General features: G+C 37.9%; 1 protein-coding gene across 14 annotated transcripts in view; it reads right to left on the reverse strand.

The window, feature by feature from the left end:
* The window catches only part of LOC106869551 (IQ domain-containing protein H), a 637,089-nt gene that overhangs the window by 143,530 nt on the left and 470,296 nt on the right, over positions 1–23,263 (reverse strand). For all 14 annotated transcript variants that reach the window (XM_089360920.1, XM_089360916.1, XM_052972131.2 and 11 more), the window contains one exon: positions 14,849–15,076. In XM_089360920.1, the coding sequence (XP_089217046.1) occupies positions 14,849–15,076 (228 nt within the window). The remainder of the gene's footprint in view (positions 1–14,848; positions 15,077–23,263) is intronic.

A 23,263-nucleotide genomic window follows, 5' to 3' on the forward strand; every position in this document is an offset into this window, starting at 1 on the left:
CATTTACCTGAAGGGATTAGGCTCTTTGATTTCAGGCTTTGATTCCACACCTAGAATATTTCTGTTCTAATTCTACTGCAGTTCAAGCTACATGAACAAAATCATCAGCATGGAAGAATTTCCAAGGACAAACAATCTTAAATTGCTCTGTTATGAGCCAGAGGATGATGATAAATAGAAGAGAACTGGTAACCAAGCCCTGCACATGAAATTCATTGCTGTACTCATTGTTAATTCTCACCTTACTAACAGCATCTCCATACATAGATTGAACAGTTCTCATAAACTGTTCATTTACTCCAAGCTTCTGTGAGATCAGAGAGTGGGAGAGCCTGTCAAAGGCTTTCTTTAGCTCAACAAATACCAACTACAGCAGTTCACTTTTGGCTAAATACTTCTCCTGCATCCTGAAGTTGCCTTTATTAGAAAAGGCGCATCAGTCATATTTCTCCCCAGTACAAAACCAAACAGCATCTCATCTAGGCTAATTCACTTCCTAATTAATTGAGCTATAATTCTTTCTGTAACTTTTATGATCTGGTCCAGCTATTTGATACCTCTGTAATTACTTCTCTATAAGACATCTCCTTTACCTTTGATTAAATGCTTCTATACCAATCATTGAGTGTGATACCTTCCTGTACAACCTGATTAACTATATGGGTGACTAAGTTGTATCCCATTCTGCTTAATATTCTAAGCATCTCAGCAGCAACTCCTAATATGAGGGTGGGCTGAAAAGTTCACAAGCTATGAAGGAGTGATGCTAGAGTTGTGAAATCTTGCATGCATTAATTTTAGCTCCTCTTATTAATAACTGCATTGTTTCTTTCCAGCTAAACTGATATCTGAGTGTTCAAAGAAGACTTCATTAATGAGCAACAACAACTTCTCTTAAGAACAGACAAAATTTGGCATCATTGTGTTGTCAAATACCTGCAGCAAAAGGGTTTATCCCCCCAATGACATTCATGCTGACATGTTTACTACATTAAGAGATGACACTCCAGTTTTATCAACAGTGCAAAAGCAGGTATCTGAATTTAGGAGGGGAAGAGAGAGGTTAGAAGATGACCCAAGGTCTGGAAGTCCTGCAATTGCTAGCACAGAGGAAAACATTGATTGTGTTCACCACATGATGATAGATGACAGGCAACTGGCTACAAATCAAATAGCTAATGCCATAAGCACATCCTCTGAAACAGTTGAGAATATTCTACCCAACGAACTTGGCATGATGAAGGTTTCTGCTCAGTGGGTGCCACATTTGATAATTGATCAAAAGCACATCAGATTGATAACGTCATGGGAAAATCTAACATTGTTTCAGAACACTCCTAACACAGTATGATTGTCAAATTCATCACTTTGAACCAGAGACAAAGAGACAATCCATTCAGTGGAAGCACCCCTCTTCACCAAAGAAGGCCATAGTCATTTATTTTCAGAGGTGATGACTTCAGTTTTTTGGGGTGAAAAGGCACTGTGTTTATTGACTATCTTCAAACAAGTCACACTATCAATGGAGAGTACTATACCAACATGCTATGGCAGTTATGAAAAGCTGTCAAGACTAAATACCCAGAAAAATTGATGAAAGGGGTCTTGTTTCATCAGGACAATGTGCCAGCATATAAGTCCTTGCTTTTGATGGCTGCTGTGCATGATTGTAGCTTTGAACTGATTGACCAGCTTCCTTATTCTCCTGATTTAGCCCCATCTGACTATCGTGTCTTCCCCAACATGAAAAAGCACTTGGCTGGGATCGAGTACCACAGTGATGGTGATATCATATTTGCTGTTGATGACTTTTTTGACGAACAGGATAAAAGGTTCCTCACCAATCTTCACCAATGGGATCCAACCACTGCAACACTGATGGAAGAAGTGTGTGGACAGCAAGGGAGACTATGCTAAAACATAATCTTCATTTGGCCACTTTCCATGATAGTATCTTGATCAGCATGTGAACTTTTCAGCTGACCTTCATAGAACAAAGATTTTCCCTGTCCTCATATACTTAATTGCATTGTCTAACATACTACAATGGCTGTTTCTTCCACTGGGTTCACATTTGGAAGACTCTCTTTCTTCCATTCTTCCTCCACCTTTCATAGGTTTCTGTAACAGCAATTCCATACCTCTTACTTTTCAGAATCACTAATTGCATGTGTACCACTGTCTCTCCATACATGCTTTACTTCCACAACATCTTGATTTTCTTATACTTTGCTTTGCTATTTGGAACACCTCATGCCAATGATCCTAAAGCTGTAGAAAATTGAGAAACCTCTTCCTTTCCTCTTCGGTTTTCATTAAACAGATCTGTCTCTTAACTTCTCTTCTAGTGATCTGGTATAGTTCTCTGCTGCTGTCATTCTTCCAAAACTATCAAACCTGCCTCTTTACTTTCATGGCTCTGTCTACATCGTTGTTCCACCACCATGTCACCCTTGATCTCGATGGAACTTTGCAACAACCACAAATCTGGTTTGTAGTCCTCAGTTGTCCCATAAGAACTTCTAGTTATCCTCTGTGTTATATGTCTATCTCCACCTCCTTGTCAGATGCTTCAGTTAGAACATCTCTGAATTTCTGACTCAGCAACAGATCTTTAAGCTTCTATGCCTTCCTTTTCCAGATTTGTATCTCAATCTGGATCATGTGCCCACTAGGTTGATAGGGGATCACGTGGTTGGCTGGCTGGCTGGTTTTCTGAAGTTAGTGCTGCAGCAGCCCTATTACCAAATCTGTAACCTTCACATACACAATGGAAACCAATATTGGAGTACTGCCCACCATATCCATCAAAGTCACCAGCCACACGTTTAAGGTCATATTGTCAGTTGTCATAGAGGTAATCTGTAATCTGCAAAAGGTCCTCATAGAAATGTTCCTTCAGTTCATCTGCTTGTCCAGCTTATGAAGCATATGCAGGGATAAATGTTACTGTATAATCTAACACTTGTCTTAGCTTAACAATCCTATCATACACTCTGACTACCTCAATCACCAAATATGTTCATTTCTCTGTTGAGGTATGCCTATACCAATACTGCCATCACTGCTACCTATCCAGAAAAGTTTGTACCTTTGTTCCTTGGCTATGGAGAGCCTTGTAGAGGCTTATCTCCATCTTACTTCTTGTACACAGAACACATCTACCTAATTCCACTCAAGCATTTCAACAATCTTACTGGATATACTTTTCATAGTGTCAAGACTGATCATAGCAGCACTCAGAAGAGTAGTGGGTGTAGCTGAGGTATTGCTTTCAATTTCTGAAAAGAAGAGTGGGGAGATGCTAGTTGGGGTTATGTTTTCAGCTTCCGAAAAGGAGAATTTTGTGAATGCCTGCCTGCAGGCAGTTAGTCTTTGCACTTATCCAGTGAAATAAGTTGGGTTTTTTTTAATGAAGTACAATAGTAGTATTAACATCAAAACAAATAACTAATAATGACAAAAAAAAATCTAGCAACTAAAGTAAATTTAATGCAATGCTATTACCAGTTCAAGTGTTTGAACTTGTAAAAAAGCCATTCACTGTTTTGTCATGAAGAAAATTTCTTGCTGTAGACAAATTGTGTGAATACACCTAAATCAGTTTGCAGCACCACTTATCCAACACTTCAGAGTGGTTATCTCCTTTTCAGTCACAGAAATCAGATGGTGGTGCTGTGAGCTGATAAGAGAGACAATCTCTCTTACATTATTCCAGTCAACATACGTTGGCTGGTCACAGTGAATGGTTTCTTGACAAATTCAAACATGCCACTGGCATATTTGAACTGGTAATAATATTGCATTTATACACATCACTGCTTAGTGCTCCCATCCAGTAATTACGATGAGAGAGAGTGAGAGAGAGAGAGAGAGAGAGAGAGATAGAGAGAGCAAGTGAAAGAAGGTAAGTGTAAGAGACCAGGAGAGAGATGGTAATGAAGTGCCAAGGCATGCTCACAAGAAACAAGGATCAGAATATAAATGGATGGCAGAGAAGAGAAAAGGAAAGTGGTGGCAAAGTGGAAGGGTATACCCTCAAGATATGGGGTTAGAATATAAATGGTATGGTATTGCCAAGGTGCATGAGTAGGGAGTAGAGACTTCACATGAATGCAAAGAGTGTGGGGTTGGGTATGCAGTGACTGGTAAAACCTAGGTAAATAGAGGGGGTGGAGGACAACAGGATAGTAATGATACAGTGAGCAGGGCAGTGAGGACAGGAATGGAGAGCAAGAGGTAAATGGGAAGGTAGAGAAAAGCAAGTGAGAGATAAGTGGTAGCAAAGTGAAAGGGCATACCTTCAAGATATGGGGTCGGAATATAGATGGTAGGGTATTGCCAAGGTGCATGAGTAGGAAGTAGAGACGTCACATGAATGCAAAGAGGTAAGCACAAGTATAGTGCATGACAAGAGGAAATGTGAGGAAAAGGAGGGATGTAGTTTGGTTTGTTGGGGTACAGTGTGGAAAAAGTCTTATTGTTACATGTGAGTGGAAGCCATAGTGCTTCTAGAACTCAGTTTTGCTGAAGTGGGCAGATCTTCTCAAGAACCTCATACTGCCAGATATCTTGATCCATTGACATCTCTGTGAGACCCAACAACCAGAGATTGGTCCTCACCACATCATCCCATGTCTTCTTTGGTCTCCACTCTCAGTGATCATCACTTCTTTACACAGTTGTCTTCATTCATACGCATCACATATAGTCTTCTTTCTTGCATGTTGCATCTGATTCTTCTTATACCCAACTTTTCTCTCAACACACCTGTATTTTGTTGTACATGCACCCTGATGTTGCACATCCTACAAAGCATACTACTTTAATTCCTCTCTAGTCTATTCATGTTTTCTGCATTCAGAGCCCAGGTTTCACTACCAAGGAGTATAGCCGTTTGTACACAAGCATCATACAATCTACCTTTCACTCTGAGAGAGTCCTTTTGTTGCCAATAGGGTTAAAAGCTCTCTGAACTTCCTCCATCCTATTTTTATTCTAGAAACAATACTTTCAGAACATCCTCCACCATTACTAATTTGGTCACCTAGGTAACAGAAATTATCCACAACCTCAAGAGAGACTTCTGGGGTATTTGAGAGAGTCTAATTCCCTTGTCCTTAGTGCTTATTGTTCCTTCACAAATGTCACATACAAAGACAACTTTATCAGCTAATCTACCTGTAATTAAACTACATCTCTTATGTGCCCATAGTTTACATACGGTGAAGTGAATAGAATTACTTCCAACTCCTTTTCTACATATTGAACAAAGCCATTTCCATAACAACAAGAAAGTCTTATCTGCTTTCTTGCTAACAACAACTTTTATCTTTGCTAGGTTAACTTTAAGGCCCTTTGATTCCAGGTTTATAATAAGTTTAAATAATTATGTAATAGAGACCTTAAAAACTGCCCATTAGATAACCAGTGCAATAGGAAAAACCTAGTTTATAGATGCTCAGTGGCTACAGGAGAACTTATTCATTATTACATAGATGTTTGTGCAACCAGCTTTAAATCTCAATTATATAACCTTCATTTAGACATAGGAATAAGGAAAGCTGGACCACCTTAAGTAAGTTTATTTGGGAACTAAAAGATAGCAACATGAAATATGATATCAAACAGTCAATATTGAACAATGCTCTATGTCTCAAAGAATCATTGTTTATCCTTACGTCAGAGTCTAATATTTTGAACATGAGAAATTAACTTATGTCAAGATATAATCATTTATTTAACAAAACTTTTAAATCATTCCCTAGAAAAGAGATCAGAAGAACACCTTGTAGTGTGGCACAAGTAGCCAGTGCCATTTTGTATGAGATCTCGCTGGCAACCATTATCTTGTCCGAGACAAGAGCGAGATCTCACATACAACTGTTACCATGCACGACACCACAACAAGGCTCTCCTCGACAACGGCTATTTAAGCAGGTGTGAAAAACATTCAACCTCTTAGTCTTCTCCAGGTTGCTTACGCTGAGCGACACAATGAAGCAGGCAGCTACAGTGGACTCTTACCCGCTCTAACCACATATGTTATTCTCTGGAGGTAATGTACCTTACATGAGTGGAAATATTACAAGCCATGTGCTGCCATGAAGATGGACACCTAGAACGGGATACAAAATCAGGAATCACAATAAACGATTATTGAATTGCATCCGCTCCTGAGCTTCTTCTTTCGCCATCCAGCTCCTTACAACAGAAAATAATTATAATGGGAGAAGGTGATACTCTACTGGTATCATGAATGGTGACCCCGACAGAAAAAGGATTTCAGCAGTCGCAAACATTATTGCATAGGTGCCTCAACCAAACCATGGACTGGTGGTTTTCACTCGCTCCCAACTAATAAACAAATCAATGGCCACAACTCCAGCCGTCCATCAACTTCCAGCAAGCCATCCGTCAACTTCCAGCAAGCCGACCATCAACTTCCAGCAAGCCATCCGTCAACTTCCAGCAAGCCGACCATCAACTTCCAGTCATCATTCCTGTCTACCACAATATTCGGATTGCCTCATGTGGTGAAACAGAACATTACCAGTTCACCCCCCATTTGTTGACGGTTTCTTAAACAACAGCAACAAAAAAAAAAAAGGAAAAAATACAAACAAACAAACAAAAAAAAAAGAAGCACACAAACATTTTTTTCAGTACTGCAACAGGTTTGGCGACCAAAAACAGAATTTTTTCTTCCCTTTCATTGTGCACACAGTACCCCAAAACTTCAGAAATTTTGCTAAGAAAAAATTCTTTTTTCTCACACACATGTTTCTAGTTACAGAAGATTTGGGCACGTCAGATTCTTCCCTCAAATTTTCATCTCATCATGCTTTCTTTGTTAAGGATCGTGTGTCTAACAAATCATTCATGGTTGACACCAGATCCAGCTGTTCTATTTGGCCTTTGCCTCTTACTTCAGACAAGCCAAAGCAATTTGCCATTAACCTGCACACGGTTAATCTATCCTCGATGAAAACTTATGGTCAGGTCTTATTACACCTAGATCTCAACCTTCGAAGGGATTTTAGGTAGGTTTTTGTTATAGCCGATCTACCATATCCCATTCTGGGCACGGTCTTCTGAAACCACTTTCACTTATTAGTAGATGTCAGGTGACAGAGACTTGTGGACGATTCTATGTCTTCGTTTACACCTACTTGGGTTACTACTAATGTTGTTTACAGCCCATCAGAGCTGGTGGATCCGACTTTCAAATCAGTCACAGTCACACACTCGACTTGCCATTATATCACTACTTCTGGACCACCCATCTTTTCACGTCCACAGCAACTCACTCCTAATCGGCTCAAAAAGGCTCAATCTGAATTTGAGCAAATGCATCAACTCAGCCTTATTCACCCCTCCACCAGCCCTTGGGCAACTCCTCTACATTTGGCATGGAAAGGGGATTCAGGCTTTCACCCGGTGGGGGATTACAGACATTTAAATGCAGTCACTGTTCCCAATCACTATCCTATAAGGAATCTCAAGATTTTTCTGTAAACTTGCATGGTTGTACCATTTTTACCAAGGTTGACCTCATCTGAGCTTATCATCAAATTCCAATGAACCTGACCTCATTCCCAAAACTGCCGTTACCACCCGCTTTGGAAGTTTCAAGTTCCTGTTTATGAGCTTCGGCTTGCGGAATGCAACGAGCACATTCCAGAGGTTTATCGATGAAGTTGTTTGTGGACTTGACTTTGTATTCACTTGCGTCGATGATTTGCTCATAGCTAGCGACACACATGAAAATCATCTCCAACACTCATCTCAACTTTTTCAGCCTCTTCACACCTACAATGTGCCCTTGCTTGCACATACGGTTCCTGATGCTCATCTCTCTTTAACAGTTGATGCATCGGATTCTGCAGTTGGTGCTGTTTTGCAACACACCATCAACAATCAAACTCGGCCTTTGGCATTTTTTTCTCGTCAATTACAGCCAGCTGAGCATCGTTAGAGTATGTTTGATGTTGAACTCTTAGCGATCTACCTGTCAATTCGTCACTTTTTACATCTGTTCAAGGGCCGGGATTTTGTGATTTATACTGATCACAAGCCTCTTACATTTTCTCTGTCATCTAAATCAGATAAACACTCGCCTCATGCTTTTCATCACCTGGACTACATTACCCAGTACACGAGTGACATTCGGCATATACCTGGAAGAGAGAACATGCCTGCTGACACACTTTCTCATCTCCCTGTATGTTCTCTTTCATCTCCTGCTGCAATCAATTTAACTGCCATTGCGCAGGATCAGCCAGCTATCCTGTTGCAAATTTGCCTATCTTCCATTTCCATCTACTGAAGGCACAATCCTTTGTGACACAGCGACCGGTTCTCCAAGACCGTTTGTACCTGCAAACCACCAGTGTTCTGTTTTCAATGCCTTGCATTCACTGTCACATCCTGGCATCACTGCCTTGGTGAAGCTTATTACGGCTCGGTCTTTCTGCCCTAATATATTTGCCAACTGATCACCACTTGGGCACACTCTTGTGTGAAATGCCAGCGTTCTAAAGTCCACAGACACATTCACGCACTTCTTGGACAGTTTTCTCTGTCACAGACTGGCTTTTGCCATGTCCTCATTGATCTGGTTGGGCCATGTCCTGTCAGTTGCAGTTTCTCTTACATACTGACATGCATTGATCGTTTCTCTCATTGGCCTAAGGCCATTCCAATAGTGGACATTTCTGCTGAGTCAGTTGCTCGCGCTTTCGTTTCTAACTGGATTGCTCGCTTTGGTGTCCCAGCTAAAATAACCACTGATCATGGATGCCAGTTCAAAGTTTCCTTCATTTCGTGAATTGTCACGAATCCTAGGCATTCATCACATTCGTACAACCAGCTACCATCCAGCTTCCAACGGGATGGTCGAACGTTTTCACAGGCAACTAAAGGCTGCTCTATGCACCACTTCTGATCCACAGTCTTGGACAGAATTCCTGCCTATCGTTCTTCTTCATTGTTGCACTGCTGTTAAAGCAGACTTAGGTTTCTCCTCTGCTGAACTCCTTTACGGAACCATCCTGGCACTCCCTGGTACAATGTTGGCGCCAGACAATTCATCGCATCCTAGTCCAACGTCGTATGTCCCCAGACTTCGCTCATATTTCTCAAGTTTTCCATCCATGCATCCGCATGACTAGTCTATTTCCTCTCATGTCCCACCGGACATTGACAAATGGACTCATGTCCTTATAAAGGACCATTTCTCCTTATAAAGGACCATTTTGTGTGCTATCATGCACACCCAAAACTTTTAGTCTCGACATCAATGGTCGGGTGTCCACACCCTTCAATGACACCCCAGCCACGCCTACTTTTGATCCTTTACACCCACCTGTACGTGCACCTTTGACCACACCATCACCTACACTTCCACCTTCGTCACCACTACTTAACATGAATAAACTCTATGTCACCAGGACAGGCCAAACTGTGCCTTGGTCAAAAAAACTCACCAGAGCTATTTACATCTAACCTTTTTTTTGTCTTATGACAGACAATTCTTTTCTTGTGTGCTGAACAATTCCAATGCCTTGCCATTGAACTTTGTCAAATATTTTGTGCATGCTCCTTTTATATTGCTTGTAATTATTCTTCTCAACTTATCACATTTTGTATTATATTTTGTACCTCATCTTGTTGTTTGTGATCGGTGGCCATCTTTGTTTTCTTGTGCTTGCTCCAGTCATTCTAATTTCGCACTAGCGTTCCTGGGGGGGGGGGGGGGGGCTTGTGGCATGGCACAAGTAGCCAGCGCCATTTTGTACGAGATCTCGCTGGTAACCATTATCTTGTTTGAGACAAGAGCGAGATCTCACATACAACTGTTACCATGCGCGACTCAACAACAAGGCTCTCCTCGACAACGGCTATTTAAGCAGGTATGAAAAACATTCAACCTCTTAGTCTTCTCCAAGTTGCTTACGCTGAGGGACACAATGAAGCAGGCAGCTACAGCGGACTCTAACCCGTTCTAACCACATATGTTATTCTCTAGAGGTAATGTACCTCACATGAGTGGAGATATCACGCCATGTGCTGCCATGAAGATGGACATCTAGAATGGGACACAAGATCGGGAATCACAATAAATGATTATTGAATTGCATCCGCTTGTGAGCTTCTTCTTTTGCCATCTAGATCCTTAAGACAGAAAATAATTATAATGGGAGAAGGTGATACTCTACCAGTATCATGAACCTTTCCTTTCCCTTATAACCTGATATTGTAACCCCAGCATACTTTTCTGGTCAAATGCTTTAGTGCTAATAGCATACTTAATTAGTTAGGATTCTAAAGAGTTTCTCTACTCATTTTCTTTCATTTCAAATTCTTTTACATTTTCTAACTATTTTTTAATTATTGTATTAATCTTCTTCACCCCCTTTTAAAAGTACTGTCATTTTAACTTTCCTCCTGTTACTATATTATATAATATTATGGTTTGTTTATGAATTCTGTTTATCTGTATTATTAACAGGAAACTGATTATCTTAATATAGAGTCAATAATGAATTGTTCTTTCTTTAGCAAGTCTTCAATTTGTCCATGTTTTTGTCACAACATATAACTCCTTCCCTCCACTAACATTTCAAAATGTAGTAGTAATTTTTAATACAGTATTCCCAGTTGCCTGCAACAACCCAAGCAATATAGGAAGATATCAGATTTCAATTCATTTCATGGTCAAATTTACAATTCTGTGATTCCTATTACTTTTACAGCTCCCCTTCCCTGTTGCCTTTGTGGCACTGGTCAGCTATTTGCTTAAAATGACTTAGTTTTCAAATAATACCATTTTGATCAAATTCCTTTCTTTTGGCAGTCAGTTTATTGTGGCTCTGAGAAAGATAAAGGTGTGAGACTGTTCTCTGTTTTTTTCAGTAGAACAGTTAAGGATTGATTTATCAATATAATTGAACTATGGAACTAGACACCTTCAATATTTATCCAGAAACATATGTAAGCCTTTAATATACGCATAAAATCTATTACCTGTGTATATTTTTGTAGCATGATGGAGGAAAAAGACAACAGAAAAATAAGCAAAAGGGAGAAAGAAATACAGAGACCTTACCTGTTGACCATGGCGGGATGGGCGATCACTGACCAGATAAAAACATAACCTTTCACACGTGTCATCTCTCATCGAACTGCCTGCACGTGCTTTGTGCCCATGCATGCCCTTGTGGCTCTTCCGCCGGTCCCTGCAGTCTTCACTTCCTCATCTGCAATCCTCTCCACCAACACCACATAGCTCATCACAGTCCATAACACCACAAACACCATATGCCCCACTGATCTACAGATCACTCAACAGGCTTTCCTACTCACTCCTCGCTCCCAAACTTACACCTTAACTGGTTTCATAATCAGCCAACCAGGGAGGAGGGTGATGCTCCCTCTGTGGTCATTGTGCGACCCCAGGACTGGCTTGAGTTCCTGGCATGCTGCTGCTGGCTTCATCATCTTGCCTACTTCTGCTTTCTTGATCTTCTTGCCTACTGTTGCTGTCTTCATCTTTTTGCCCACTGCTGCTGGTTTCATCCTCTGAGGCATTGACAATCTTCCGCACATCCAAAACATGGCATGGCATACCATCGACAGAGATGTTGTTCTTCGAATTGATGGAGGTTATTGTTCCCTTTCCCCATCATGATGTACACCGTGCATTTGGGGGTTTTACCCAAACTTCTTCCCTGACCTGCACGATGGCATGCTCTTCCTCTCCCCCGGGTCACATTGATGCAGTACACAGATGCCTCCACTCATACCTGAATATTGCCTTGTGTGGCACCGTCTCCTCAGCTTGTCTTGACCTGGGTGACATATTGTACCAAAATACGGGCTCAATTGGTGACATGTGGCCCCTCTCTGCCAAGGTCTTGATGGTACGATGATGCCTTTCCACCACTCCATTTTCACTTGGCTGGTATGCCGCCCTGAAGAAGCAGCTGACTTGCCACCCATCAAGCATTTCTTTCAGCACCTTCGAGCGAAATGCAGGGCCATTATCCAGAAGTAGCTCATCCATGAGGCCTCGTTCCAGGAATATCTCATTTAATACTCTCGCGATTTCCTCTGCAGTCCCCGTCTTCATCTCCCTCCATGTGGCCAACCGACCCGGTCCACAGTCAACTATTGACCACATGAAATGGAGCAATCATGTCACACATGGATAGTACAAGGAATTGTGGAGCTGTATAAGGTCCAAAGAGGGTAGAAGAGTCTGCAGCTTTGTTCTCCTTACCTGGTTGGAAAACAGCGTTATATTTGAAACAAGATAGCTCAATCCTCCACTGTAGCATCTTGTCATTTTTGACTTTACCTTTGTGCTCATTGTTGCATATGAAAGCCATTGATTGGTCACTAACTGAAAATCAACATTGATAAGGTAGTGCTTCCATTTACTAAGAGCTTCAATGATGGTGTAGGTTTCTTTTTCAACCAAAGAAAGGTTCTGTTCACTACAAGTAAGGTTGTCCATTCTGGTTTAAGATGGTGGCAATAGCAATATCTTAAGCATCTGTCTCCACAACCAAGGGCACTTGATGATCAATGGTGACCAAAACAGTGCCTTTGAACTTTGACTTGGGGTTTTCCAATGACTGTTCAACAACATCAGGGAGGGAAAAAGTTTTATTGTGTACCAAGAGTGCAATTTTGTCTGAGAAATGGGAGATCCAGTGAAAATAATAAGCAAACATCCCAATGATCCTCTTTTGTGCTTTGGCATTTTGAAGAGATGGTTGCTCACATAAGCAGCAGAATCATTCTGGATCCAGTCTGATTACCCCTTTGGACTTTTCATAACTAAGAAGCTTGATAGTCCAGGCAGCAACGACTATTTCTTATCATTGAAGGGGAACCCATGTGTCTTTATGACTTGTAGGAATCTTTCACAGTTCTCATCATGTTCTCTTCTGTTGCACTTGCATATTGTGACATTGTCAACGCAGGTGAAGGTATCCTTGTGTTTTGTTTGTTTGATAAGATTTTCAATGATATGTTGAAAACAAGCTATATCATTTATGTCTCCAGACAGTATACATCCTTCAAATGCCATGATTTTTTTATTATCTTTGCATATAGGAATCTGATGACAAGCACTCTTAAGATCAAAAATAGTGAATATCTCATAACAAGATATTTTCTCAACCAGTTCATCGATGCGTGGCACAGGGTAAGCATCAAGTTGTGTTTATAGATTGATTGTCTGGCTATAATTGATGACCATTCATCTTTTGTGTGACTCATCACATGGAGTAATTGTAAACTCAGTGTACTCATGATGTTATTAAACACACAAGATGTATTCATTTCTCTCTTTACTTTCAGTAGTTGTCTGAGTAGCAAGATGTAGCACTCAAATATACTTTGGACTAATTTTAAGCCTCTACCCCCATCCCACCATTTAATATAGACCTTGTCAATGTTTGGTGTGGAAGTTACCAGTCAATGTTAGTATTTTCCTAGTCCTAATGTCCAAGCTGCAAATTTCTTTGAGTGCTCAATTTGAAATGCCAAATAGGACTGTAAAAGCATAGTAGGATAGTTTTATTGAATACAGATAGCTCTAGCTTCCATAACTTGCAATCTATGCTGAAGTATTCTTTTGTCACTCTAGTTTTACACATAGAACAAACATATGCAATATTCATATCACATATCAGTCAATAATCTTACTTCATTTAACTAAATATGAATACATGTATGAATGTGTGTGTATGTAAATATGTATATATATATCCTCAAACAGACTCCACAGACAGGTATTGGTCTGCATCAGCAAGACTTGCATCATTTAGTGAAATTGATAAAAAGAGTACAATGACTTGCTGTGGCATGTGGAAAATCCAACATTTCAGACAGAGTCTGTCTTCAGAGAATTAATGAGAGACAGCAGTCTTACATAACTGAAGTATTCATGTATGTATTACATACATTTGGTAAATATAGTGTATTACAAGATAATAATTACTTAATATATGAGAAAGGCTAGGCATAGGAGTGGCTGTGTGGTAAGTAGCTTGCTTACAAACCACATGGTTCCAGGTTCAGTCCCACTGCGTGGCACCTTGGGTGAGTGTCTTCTACTATAGCCTCGGGCAGACCAAAGCCTTGTGAGTGGATTTGGTAGACGGAAACTGAAAGAAGCCCCGCGTTGAATATGTGTATATATGTGTGTGTGTGTGTGTGTGTGTGTGTGTGTGTGTGTGTGTGTGTGTGTGTGTGTGTGTGCGTGTATGTTTGTGTGTCTGTGTTTGTCCCCCAACATCGCTTGACAACCGATGCTGGTGTATTTATGTCCCCGTAAATTAGTGGTTTGGCAAAAGAGACCAATAAAATAAGTACTAGGCTTACAAAGAATAAGTCCTGGGGTCGATTTGCTCGACTAAAGGCGGTGCTCCAGCATGGCTGCAGTCAAATGACTGAAACAAGAAAAAGAGTAAAGAGTAAAGAGTATATGCAATGAAGAAGAAAGCAAGACATCAATCTGTTTCACTGAAGAGACAACTTGTGTAATCATGTGACTTTGATTTCCACATATAACTAGAGATAGAGGGGTGAAGAAACTGGATGATGGTGGTAATAATGATGGTGGCTTTGATGATATAAATATGTTCATCATGATGAGGATAATGACAACGGGGATGGCTTTCAACTTTTCAAATAATCTACAAATTCTAATAGGCCCATGATTATTACTGATAATATATTTAAAATAGTTCTAAAATGTGTGACAAATGTCCTTCAGACTCAAAAAAGAAGAGCATCTTGAATGTACAACAAAGTCAATGTTGAACTTTATTACCTTAATCTTGAGTTTATATACTTCTATATTGTCTGCTCTTGTCTGTCTTAAAAGAGCCTTGTATCGCTGAACTCTCAAATGTACTGTCCATGCAACAACAACAATGCTAGAAGCCCACTTTTTCCGCTGGTACTCAAGGAATTTTTTTCTGTCTTTCATTCTTCGCCAGTTGCTTTGTATAGTAATGGCTGCATATATTTTACCATGTGGACCACAGTATTTACGACCCTGTAAACAGTTAGGAAGGAAGAGAAAGAAAAAAAACAGAGATTCTATTTAATTATCAAGATTATTGTACTACAGTATATTACACGCATAATATAAGAAAAGCTTCTCGACTGAAAATTATATAGAATTGACTGAGAAAGATAGTGATGTCACATGGAAATGAATGGAGCTATCCATAGTTTACTATTGGATTTATTGTATTCATGACCTAACGTCTCTGTCATACTTGACAAAAACTAAAAACTTAAAAAGTAAAAAATCTACTATAAAATTTTCTGTAGCAATTCAAGTGTCAGAATGTAAAGGTAATTTTACAGTTTCAACAAAACTAATTTCTTTAACAACCATTAGATGTTTTTTCTTTAAACAATTATTTCACATCTTCAACAGAATTCTAGTCATTTAATATTTCATATTAATAAGGTGGTGAACTGTGTTGAGAAAGACACTTAGTGATATTTAATCTGTCTTTACATTCTGAGTTCAAATTCCACTGAGGTTGACTTCACCTTTCACCTTTTTGGGGTTATTTAAAATAAGTACCAGTTAAATACTGGGGTTGTAATTGATTTACTCCTTCCCCGGAAAATGCTGACTTATGCCAAAGTTTGAAATAAATATTTTAATTTAATTTGTGGCAAACACTTAAAACAAGACATCAGCTTTTGATTCTCAATTGATACGCATTTACTTCAATTATGCTGCTTTAGTAAATGCAATAATATCACAATTTCCAATTTTCTTTTGAACTATATGTACGACTAAACTGCTTTTCAAAACTATGAAGCCAGAGCACTGTCTGTTTTTACTGGTGAACTATACTGCCCAAATTCATAAAACTCACCTCTAAGTAAGAAATGGAATAGAAGAAGGCATTGCAATATTCAGATTCATTGAAATTCAAAAATAAATTAGATAATTAAAAAAAACATACAGAGCCAGAAACCCCCTGCTCAAAACTATAACACCAGGTTGAATAATGTAAAAAATAATGCAAAACAGGGAAATTATGTTATATTTCAATGATATTCTCATGCAATACATCGACAATAGTGTTTTTGACCACCGCCTTTCTAAATCACTTCAAAAACATGCGATTTCATGCTCCCAATCAACTTCTGCTGCAGATCGAATGGAAGCTCTTCTGAGGTCTTCTTTATTGCCATTTCAAGTTCATCAGCAGGTGAATATTGCTTGTCTTCACTGTAGACAACATTTGTGAGATATCCTCAGGCATTCTCTGTAGCATGGGTCAGGGAACTTTTTTAACCAATTACTCCAAAATATATTTATTTATGTTGACATTACTTTTGAAAGGAAGATCATTGATTCTTTGAATTCAAAAGGTTTATTGAATCTATTTATATGGAAAATACAATTATAAATATAAAAAGTATAAAACAAATTCAATAAAATAAATTAATATCCTCATTGTGAAACAAAAGGATTTTTCTTGAATCTTATACACTTCAGGTTTTGGAGAAATGATGTTGTTTCATTTTTGTTACAGTTACATCAAAACCAGGGCATTTTGATGCCAGAGCAATTAGGATACAGTCTTCAGGGTCCAGTTGATTACTCTGTTTTGTTTTTATGTTCATTAGAGTGGAAATTCTTTGTTTTCAAAGGCAGGTTGTTGCAAAAGGCAGAAACTTTTTGACTGCCTCCTCATGCCAGAAGAAAAATTTCTATTGTAACATAGAGCACATTTTTTTGTATAATTTTACTTATGTCTAATGAGTTCTCATTACTCCCAAGAATTTCATTTTTACCCCACTTAGGGTAATTTACCCCTGTTCGCCGACCCATGGACTACAGAATAAAGGTCAGGATTTCTTGCTGGCCATGGAATGACTTCAACCTCAATTGCATGGAGGAAATCCAAAGTTACCTTTGCTTTATGAATAGGAGCAGTGTCCTGTTGAAATTATGAAATTCTCACCATGGAGCCTTTTTCCTTCTTCATCAATGTGAGCCCCATCCAACATATCAATGTATCATGCAGCATTGAGACAGCCATCAATGATGACAAGTGGCATCTTCCCAGTGTCTTCTCATTGTTCCCCACACCATAAGAACTCTTCTGCTGTTTTGTCACTTGAAATAAGTAGAATCTTGTATACATCTATCTTCCCAGTAATAAATGTCCCCATCGGAGACATCTAATTTCCATTTTTTCTCATTAGAGAACAGAACCCTGGTCCATTTACGGAACCTTGGTGGACCCCTACCTCTACCCGGAATTCATCACTGTACTCATTGCCAACCCTCACCTTACTGACAGCATCTCTGTACATGGCTTGCACAGCTCTCACTAACCATTCTTCTATCCCAAGTTTCCTCATTGACCACCAGATGCTGGATCGGTGGACCCTGTCAAAGGCTTTCTCCATGTCAACAAAAGCCAGGTACAGAGGTTATCCTTGGCTAGGTATTTCTCCTGCAGCTGTCTTACCAGAAATATAGCATCAGTGGTGCTTTTCCCTGGCACGAACCCAAATTTCATCTCATCTAAACTGATTCGCTCCCTAATTAGTTGAGCTATGACCCTCTCCATGACTTTCATTACCTGATCTAACAGCTTGATATATATATATTAATAACATTGATAATGAAGAAGAGAGCAGAGTTTTATTCACATCCAAATTTTCTTTATTTAAAAGTTTTCTACAGCATATACACCTGACCCACATATATTTTGACTGCAGTGACTGCACATTGTTTTGTATGCAATTATACATTTTAGTCATGGCAATTTCATCAAGAGTCCATCATTCACAATGTTTTCAAAATGAACTGATTCAAACAAGCATCCTGCATTGGTATTCAGTTGAAGGTAATAGTGTTACTATTTATATTTGATGGAATACTGGTCTTATATTTATACTAATATTACTAATAATAATAATAATAACAATAATATTGAGGGTATAAACCCAAAATAACTAAAACCTCTGCTGGTATTACAGTTGAAGCATGGCTATAAAAAAATATTTATTCAGATTTCAGTTAATCCTAGCAGTTTTGTTTACATATTACTGTATGGAGTACATTATTTACTTATTTTGGGTTTATACTCTCAATATTATTGTTATTATTAGTAGTAGTAGTAATATTAGTATAAATATCATTTATTACTATAATCATTATTGTAACTAGCATAATTACTATAAATGGTGAGTTGTGTTTATTTAAATTGTTTAAATGTATATTTTTTCAAGTGTGGACATCTTAGAACCTGTTCATGTCTTGTGTTTATAAGAGTAAACTTAGAAGTGAAAATACGGTACCTTTCTTCTACACAAAAGTTGCATCTATTATCACCTATTCTATAAGGTTTTACCTTACTAATTATTTCCCAGTCAATGGAATATACTTTGTTACTATCTTTTAGTGCCTAAATTAGTTTACTAAGGCTAACAGTATTCATTTTGTCCCTATATCTAAACAAATTTAAATGATTAGCAACTCTTTGTTTGATATAACATGATCTAGCTCCAATATAGAAGTACTCCCTATTCTTTGAGGTAACCTTACATATGTATACAATAGTTTCATACCTACAATTAGAGTTAAGCAGGCAAATCCTGTTCCTTGTGAAATTGCATTCGATAGTTCTACTGCTTCCATTAATAGTTTCGACTTCAGTTTCACAGGAGGTAATTTCTAAATTCTCCTATGTATCTTCTGAAGTATTACTCTTTCCCACTTAGATAACATTCTGAGTACTGCGTTGTCTAGGATTCACACCTTCCCTTCCAGGCTAATGCAGGAGTTTGTTCAGGTAGCTTTCCTTTGATTGGTTGTCAAACCATAGTTCCTATCCTGATACCTAGTTGGGTTACTTATTGTTTGGTTGTTCATGTTGACATTGTTGCTATTTATTGATTTATAATTATTATTAGGTTATTATTGTTTATATGGAAACTGATTAATCTACTATAATTTGTACCTGATTTCTGCTATTAGAAAAGGCTACGTTTATTAAATATGCTATAGTATTTACTGTCTTTCAGAAAATGTTTAGTCAATGCCAAATAGAACACTTTAGGTATATTGGAAATTATTTGTTTTCTGAAGGGAATTATATACTACTCGATATTACTAGAGGGATCTATGTTATTATGGTATGTATTTCTATTCCTACCTAAGCTTTTCATGAAAGTGAGTAACCTATTTAACTGGTTTTTATTTCAACATTGTTTTATACATATATATGACAGGCTTGTTTCAGTTTCCATCTACCAAATCCACTCACAAGGCTTTGGTCAGCCCGAGGCTATAGTAGAAGACACTTGCCCAAGGTGCCACACAGTGGGACTGAACCCGGGACCATGTAGTTCATAAGCAAACTACTTACCACACAGCCATTCCTATTTGTTAGTTATTTGTGTAGTACTATTGGCAGAGCTTACATATTGGTTGCCTTCCCTATCTGAATGGGACCTCTTGGTAAGTCCATTGTTACCTAAATCACTTAGCACTCTATTTGGCACAAATTCATGTAAATTTCTACTTTGCTTTTTGGTTTTAGGTATTCTTATTGTATTCTAATTGTACAGACTTTCTATCTTTAACTCTCCCTTCTGCCCATACTTGGTGGTTAGTGGTGTTCTTCATATTATGTATTCTGTTTTGGTTATTGCTAGGATGGTCCATCCCACTACATTTATTATTTCTATTATTACTATTGTTATAGAATTTTAATTTTTCTCTATATCCAACCATTCTCTAATGCTAAATTATAGAAGTCCTGATTTAGTTTAAATACTTCCTCATTTGCTGAGAGGTTAGTAATGTGCTTTCAACTATAGAACAGGTTATGCATTTTGGGTGATTGTTATTTTCATGAATGTATCTAAGGTTTGTATTAGGCTTGTGATATGGCCTGTATATGTTTGTGCTTAGATCTAAACTAATGTCAAGAAAATTTATTGAACTATGCTCCTCTTTTATTGATAGTGAAAGTCCTATGTTTTTTTTAAAATTTTTAATTTTTCCTATATTTTTCTATGTCCTGGTTGGCAGGGTTAAACAGGGTGAAAAGTGCATCATCCTTGTATAGACCTACTCCTATTTCAGGGAGTTCCTTATACAGGCAAAATAAAATGTATATCCCTACCAAGTTCATTACTTGTGCAGAGTCTGTCAGTCCCATAGTTATATCGAACATTTCAGGTCTATCCTTTTGCACCCAGTACTTTCCCTCAAATTTGATAATTGGTTTCCTAGCTACTTGAGCTTTTCATAGCAAACATGAGTGTCTTATTTAAGAGGCTATTTAAGAGGTTATGTCTATTTGCATGAATCTTGCTTTATTTTTATCTGAGAGATTAGTGAACCAGTCAGTTACCTCATATGAACTAGACCATAGTTTAAGCTTAATGGCATTACTAAGTGTAGGTATGTAACTATCTATGATATGCTTACTTATCCTACCAAGGTCCAACTTAGAGGAGCAAATGTGTTTAACAGTAGAGATAGAGCAAAAGTTGGTTTTGTGGTCCTTATGATTAATTCTAGGGGTTTTAGGTTCATAACATTCAGTTTTATCTTCTAAATTATATTTTTCCATAATACCTTTAGCTTGCAGGTTAAGTTGTGTAAGGTTGCTAGGATTCGTGACTTTATAACTTTTAGTAACTTCTTTTTTGAGTAGTGTGTCGGTATTGGTTTAAATGGTACAAGTCACCCATTTTATCCATATGCATTAAAATTCCTTGTTCCTTCTTAAGCTTCTTAGGGAGTGTAGTTTCTGAATATATTTATTTCTTCTAAGGGGGAATTTATGGAATTCAATGTTCATTACTATATTTCACAGTTCATCTTCGAAGGTGGCTAGTGTTGGTTTGATGGTGGGTATTTTCTCGTTTTAGAAATTTGCTGCATGTTATCTGTTGCATTGTTGTTAGGATTTGCCTCTTTTTTGTCATGGAAGTGCACCCGCCATTTCAATCTGTGTATGAAAGAGTTGTTTATGTAGATGAGGTGTTTAATATATTCTTTCTTTGGTGAATAGCTTTAAGGGATGCATTGATATTAATTCTCTCCATTCTTTGGTATTCCACCTTATTTGTTCATTAAAGAATGAGGGCTACTTTGAATAGAGTATCGAAGGAATAAGTTATCATGGTGCATGCCGTATTATCTCTCTAATTGGTTTAGATGCCAGCTAACCACCATGATCCATTATATAGTACTCAAGCTTAGAAAAAGATACTGGCACAGGTAACTTCAGTTGTTGGGTAATTCTGTGTCTCTATTCAGAACTGCAAATATTCTGTAGAGTATTTGATAACATTGATAATGAAGAGAAGAGTGGAGAATTTATTCACATCCAAAAATTTATTTATTTATAAGTTTTCTACAGTATAGACATGTGTATGTTTATATACATATATATATGCGCACACACACACACACACACACACACATATATATATATATATATATATATATATGTTGTTGCTGGCACTCCGTCGTTCCAGTTGGTCCGATCAACGGAACAGCCTGCGCGTGAAATTAACATGCATGCAAGTGGCTGAGCACTCCACAGACACGTGTACCCTTAACGTAGTTCTTGGGGATATTCAGCGTGACACAGTGTGACAAGGCTGGCCCTTTGAAATACAGGTACAACAGAAACAGGAAGAAAGAGTGAGAGAAAGTTGTGGTGAAAGAGTAGAGCAGGGCTCGCCACTACCCCCTGCCAGAGCCTCGTGGAGCATCAGATGTTTTTGCTCAATAAACACTCACAATGCCCAGTCTGGGAATTGAAACCACGATCCTATGACCGTGAGTCCACTGCCCTAACCACTGGGCCATTGCGCCTCCACATATATATATATATATATATATATATAGACATACATACATATATATATATATGTGTGTGTGTGTGTGTGTGTGTGTGTGTGTGTGTATGTGTGTGTGTGTGTATGTGTATACATCATAGGTGTGTGTGGTCCATGGAAGCAAGGGAAGCAATAGTTCCCTTTAAAATTATGGAAACAAAATTGAAACTATATTGCTTATTTTTCATAAGACTATTCTTCTAATGTTCTGTAAAATTAATATAAACTACATGACATCATAGGCTTCAGACTTTTTTTGTTGGAATTAGCATGAGACAACAAGCAGTGGTAGATGACACAAAAAAAAATCTGTGCAAGAGAAGCAACACAAGTTGTTGCATCTTTTTCGGTGTAATATTTTAACATTTTTTCCGATAAAAATGCCACAAAGACAACTTTTTTCTAGTTAGAGCAGATAACAAATAGTTTTAAATACTAATAAATACTTATACTCTTAGATTAAGTTTTTGTTAGTTCGCAATACCTATGATATACATAATTTTACATTGTTATATAGCATTTACATAGGAAAAGGGAAGCAAGCTGACATTCAGCTTCCATCTGAAAAACAGTGAAAAGATAACATGTGCGTAGTTTTCTGCGTTTATTCAACTAATATTTTATACTTTTTGAAATTACAGAATACCCTTAATATAAAATGTGATTTTTTTTATTTTAAAAAGCTGTATATGAATATGTCAATTTGATTCAAATGTGTGTGTGACAGAAAATTTTGGTCATTGCTTCCCCAGCCAGAAAGAAAGATCACCGCACACCCCTGATATATATTATATATATATATATATATATATATATATATATATATATATATATATAAATATATATTCTCGTCATTCTGCATTTACGCCGCATATACATACATATATATATATATATATATATATATTCTCATCATTCTGCATTTACTCTTTTATTCTTTTAGTTGTTTCAGTCATTTGACTGTGGCCATGCTGGAGCACCACCTTTAGTCGAGGAAATCAACCCCAGACTTATTCTTTGGATGCCTAGTACTTATTCTATCGGTCTCTTTTGCCGAACTGTTAAGTTGCGGGGATATAAATACACCAGCATCAGTTGTCAAGCGATGTTGGGGGACAAACACAGACACACAAACATATACACACACACACACACATATATATATATATACATATATATATATATATATATATATATATATATATATATATATATATATATATATATATATACATATATACGACGGGCTTCTTTCAGTTTCCATCTACCAAATTCACTCACAAGGTTTTGGTCGGCTCGAGGCTATAGTAGAAGACACTTGCCCAAGGTGCCA

The sequence above is a fragment of the Octopus bimaculoides genome, chromosome 12 (assembly GCF_046866305.1).
Source record: "Octopus bimaculoides isolate indiv1 chromosome 12, ASM4686630v1, whole genome shotgun sequence".
Classification (NCBI taxonomy): Eukaryota; Metazoa; Mollusca; class Cephalopoda; order Octopoda; family Octopodidae; genus Octopus; species Octopus bimaculoides.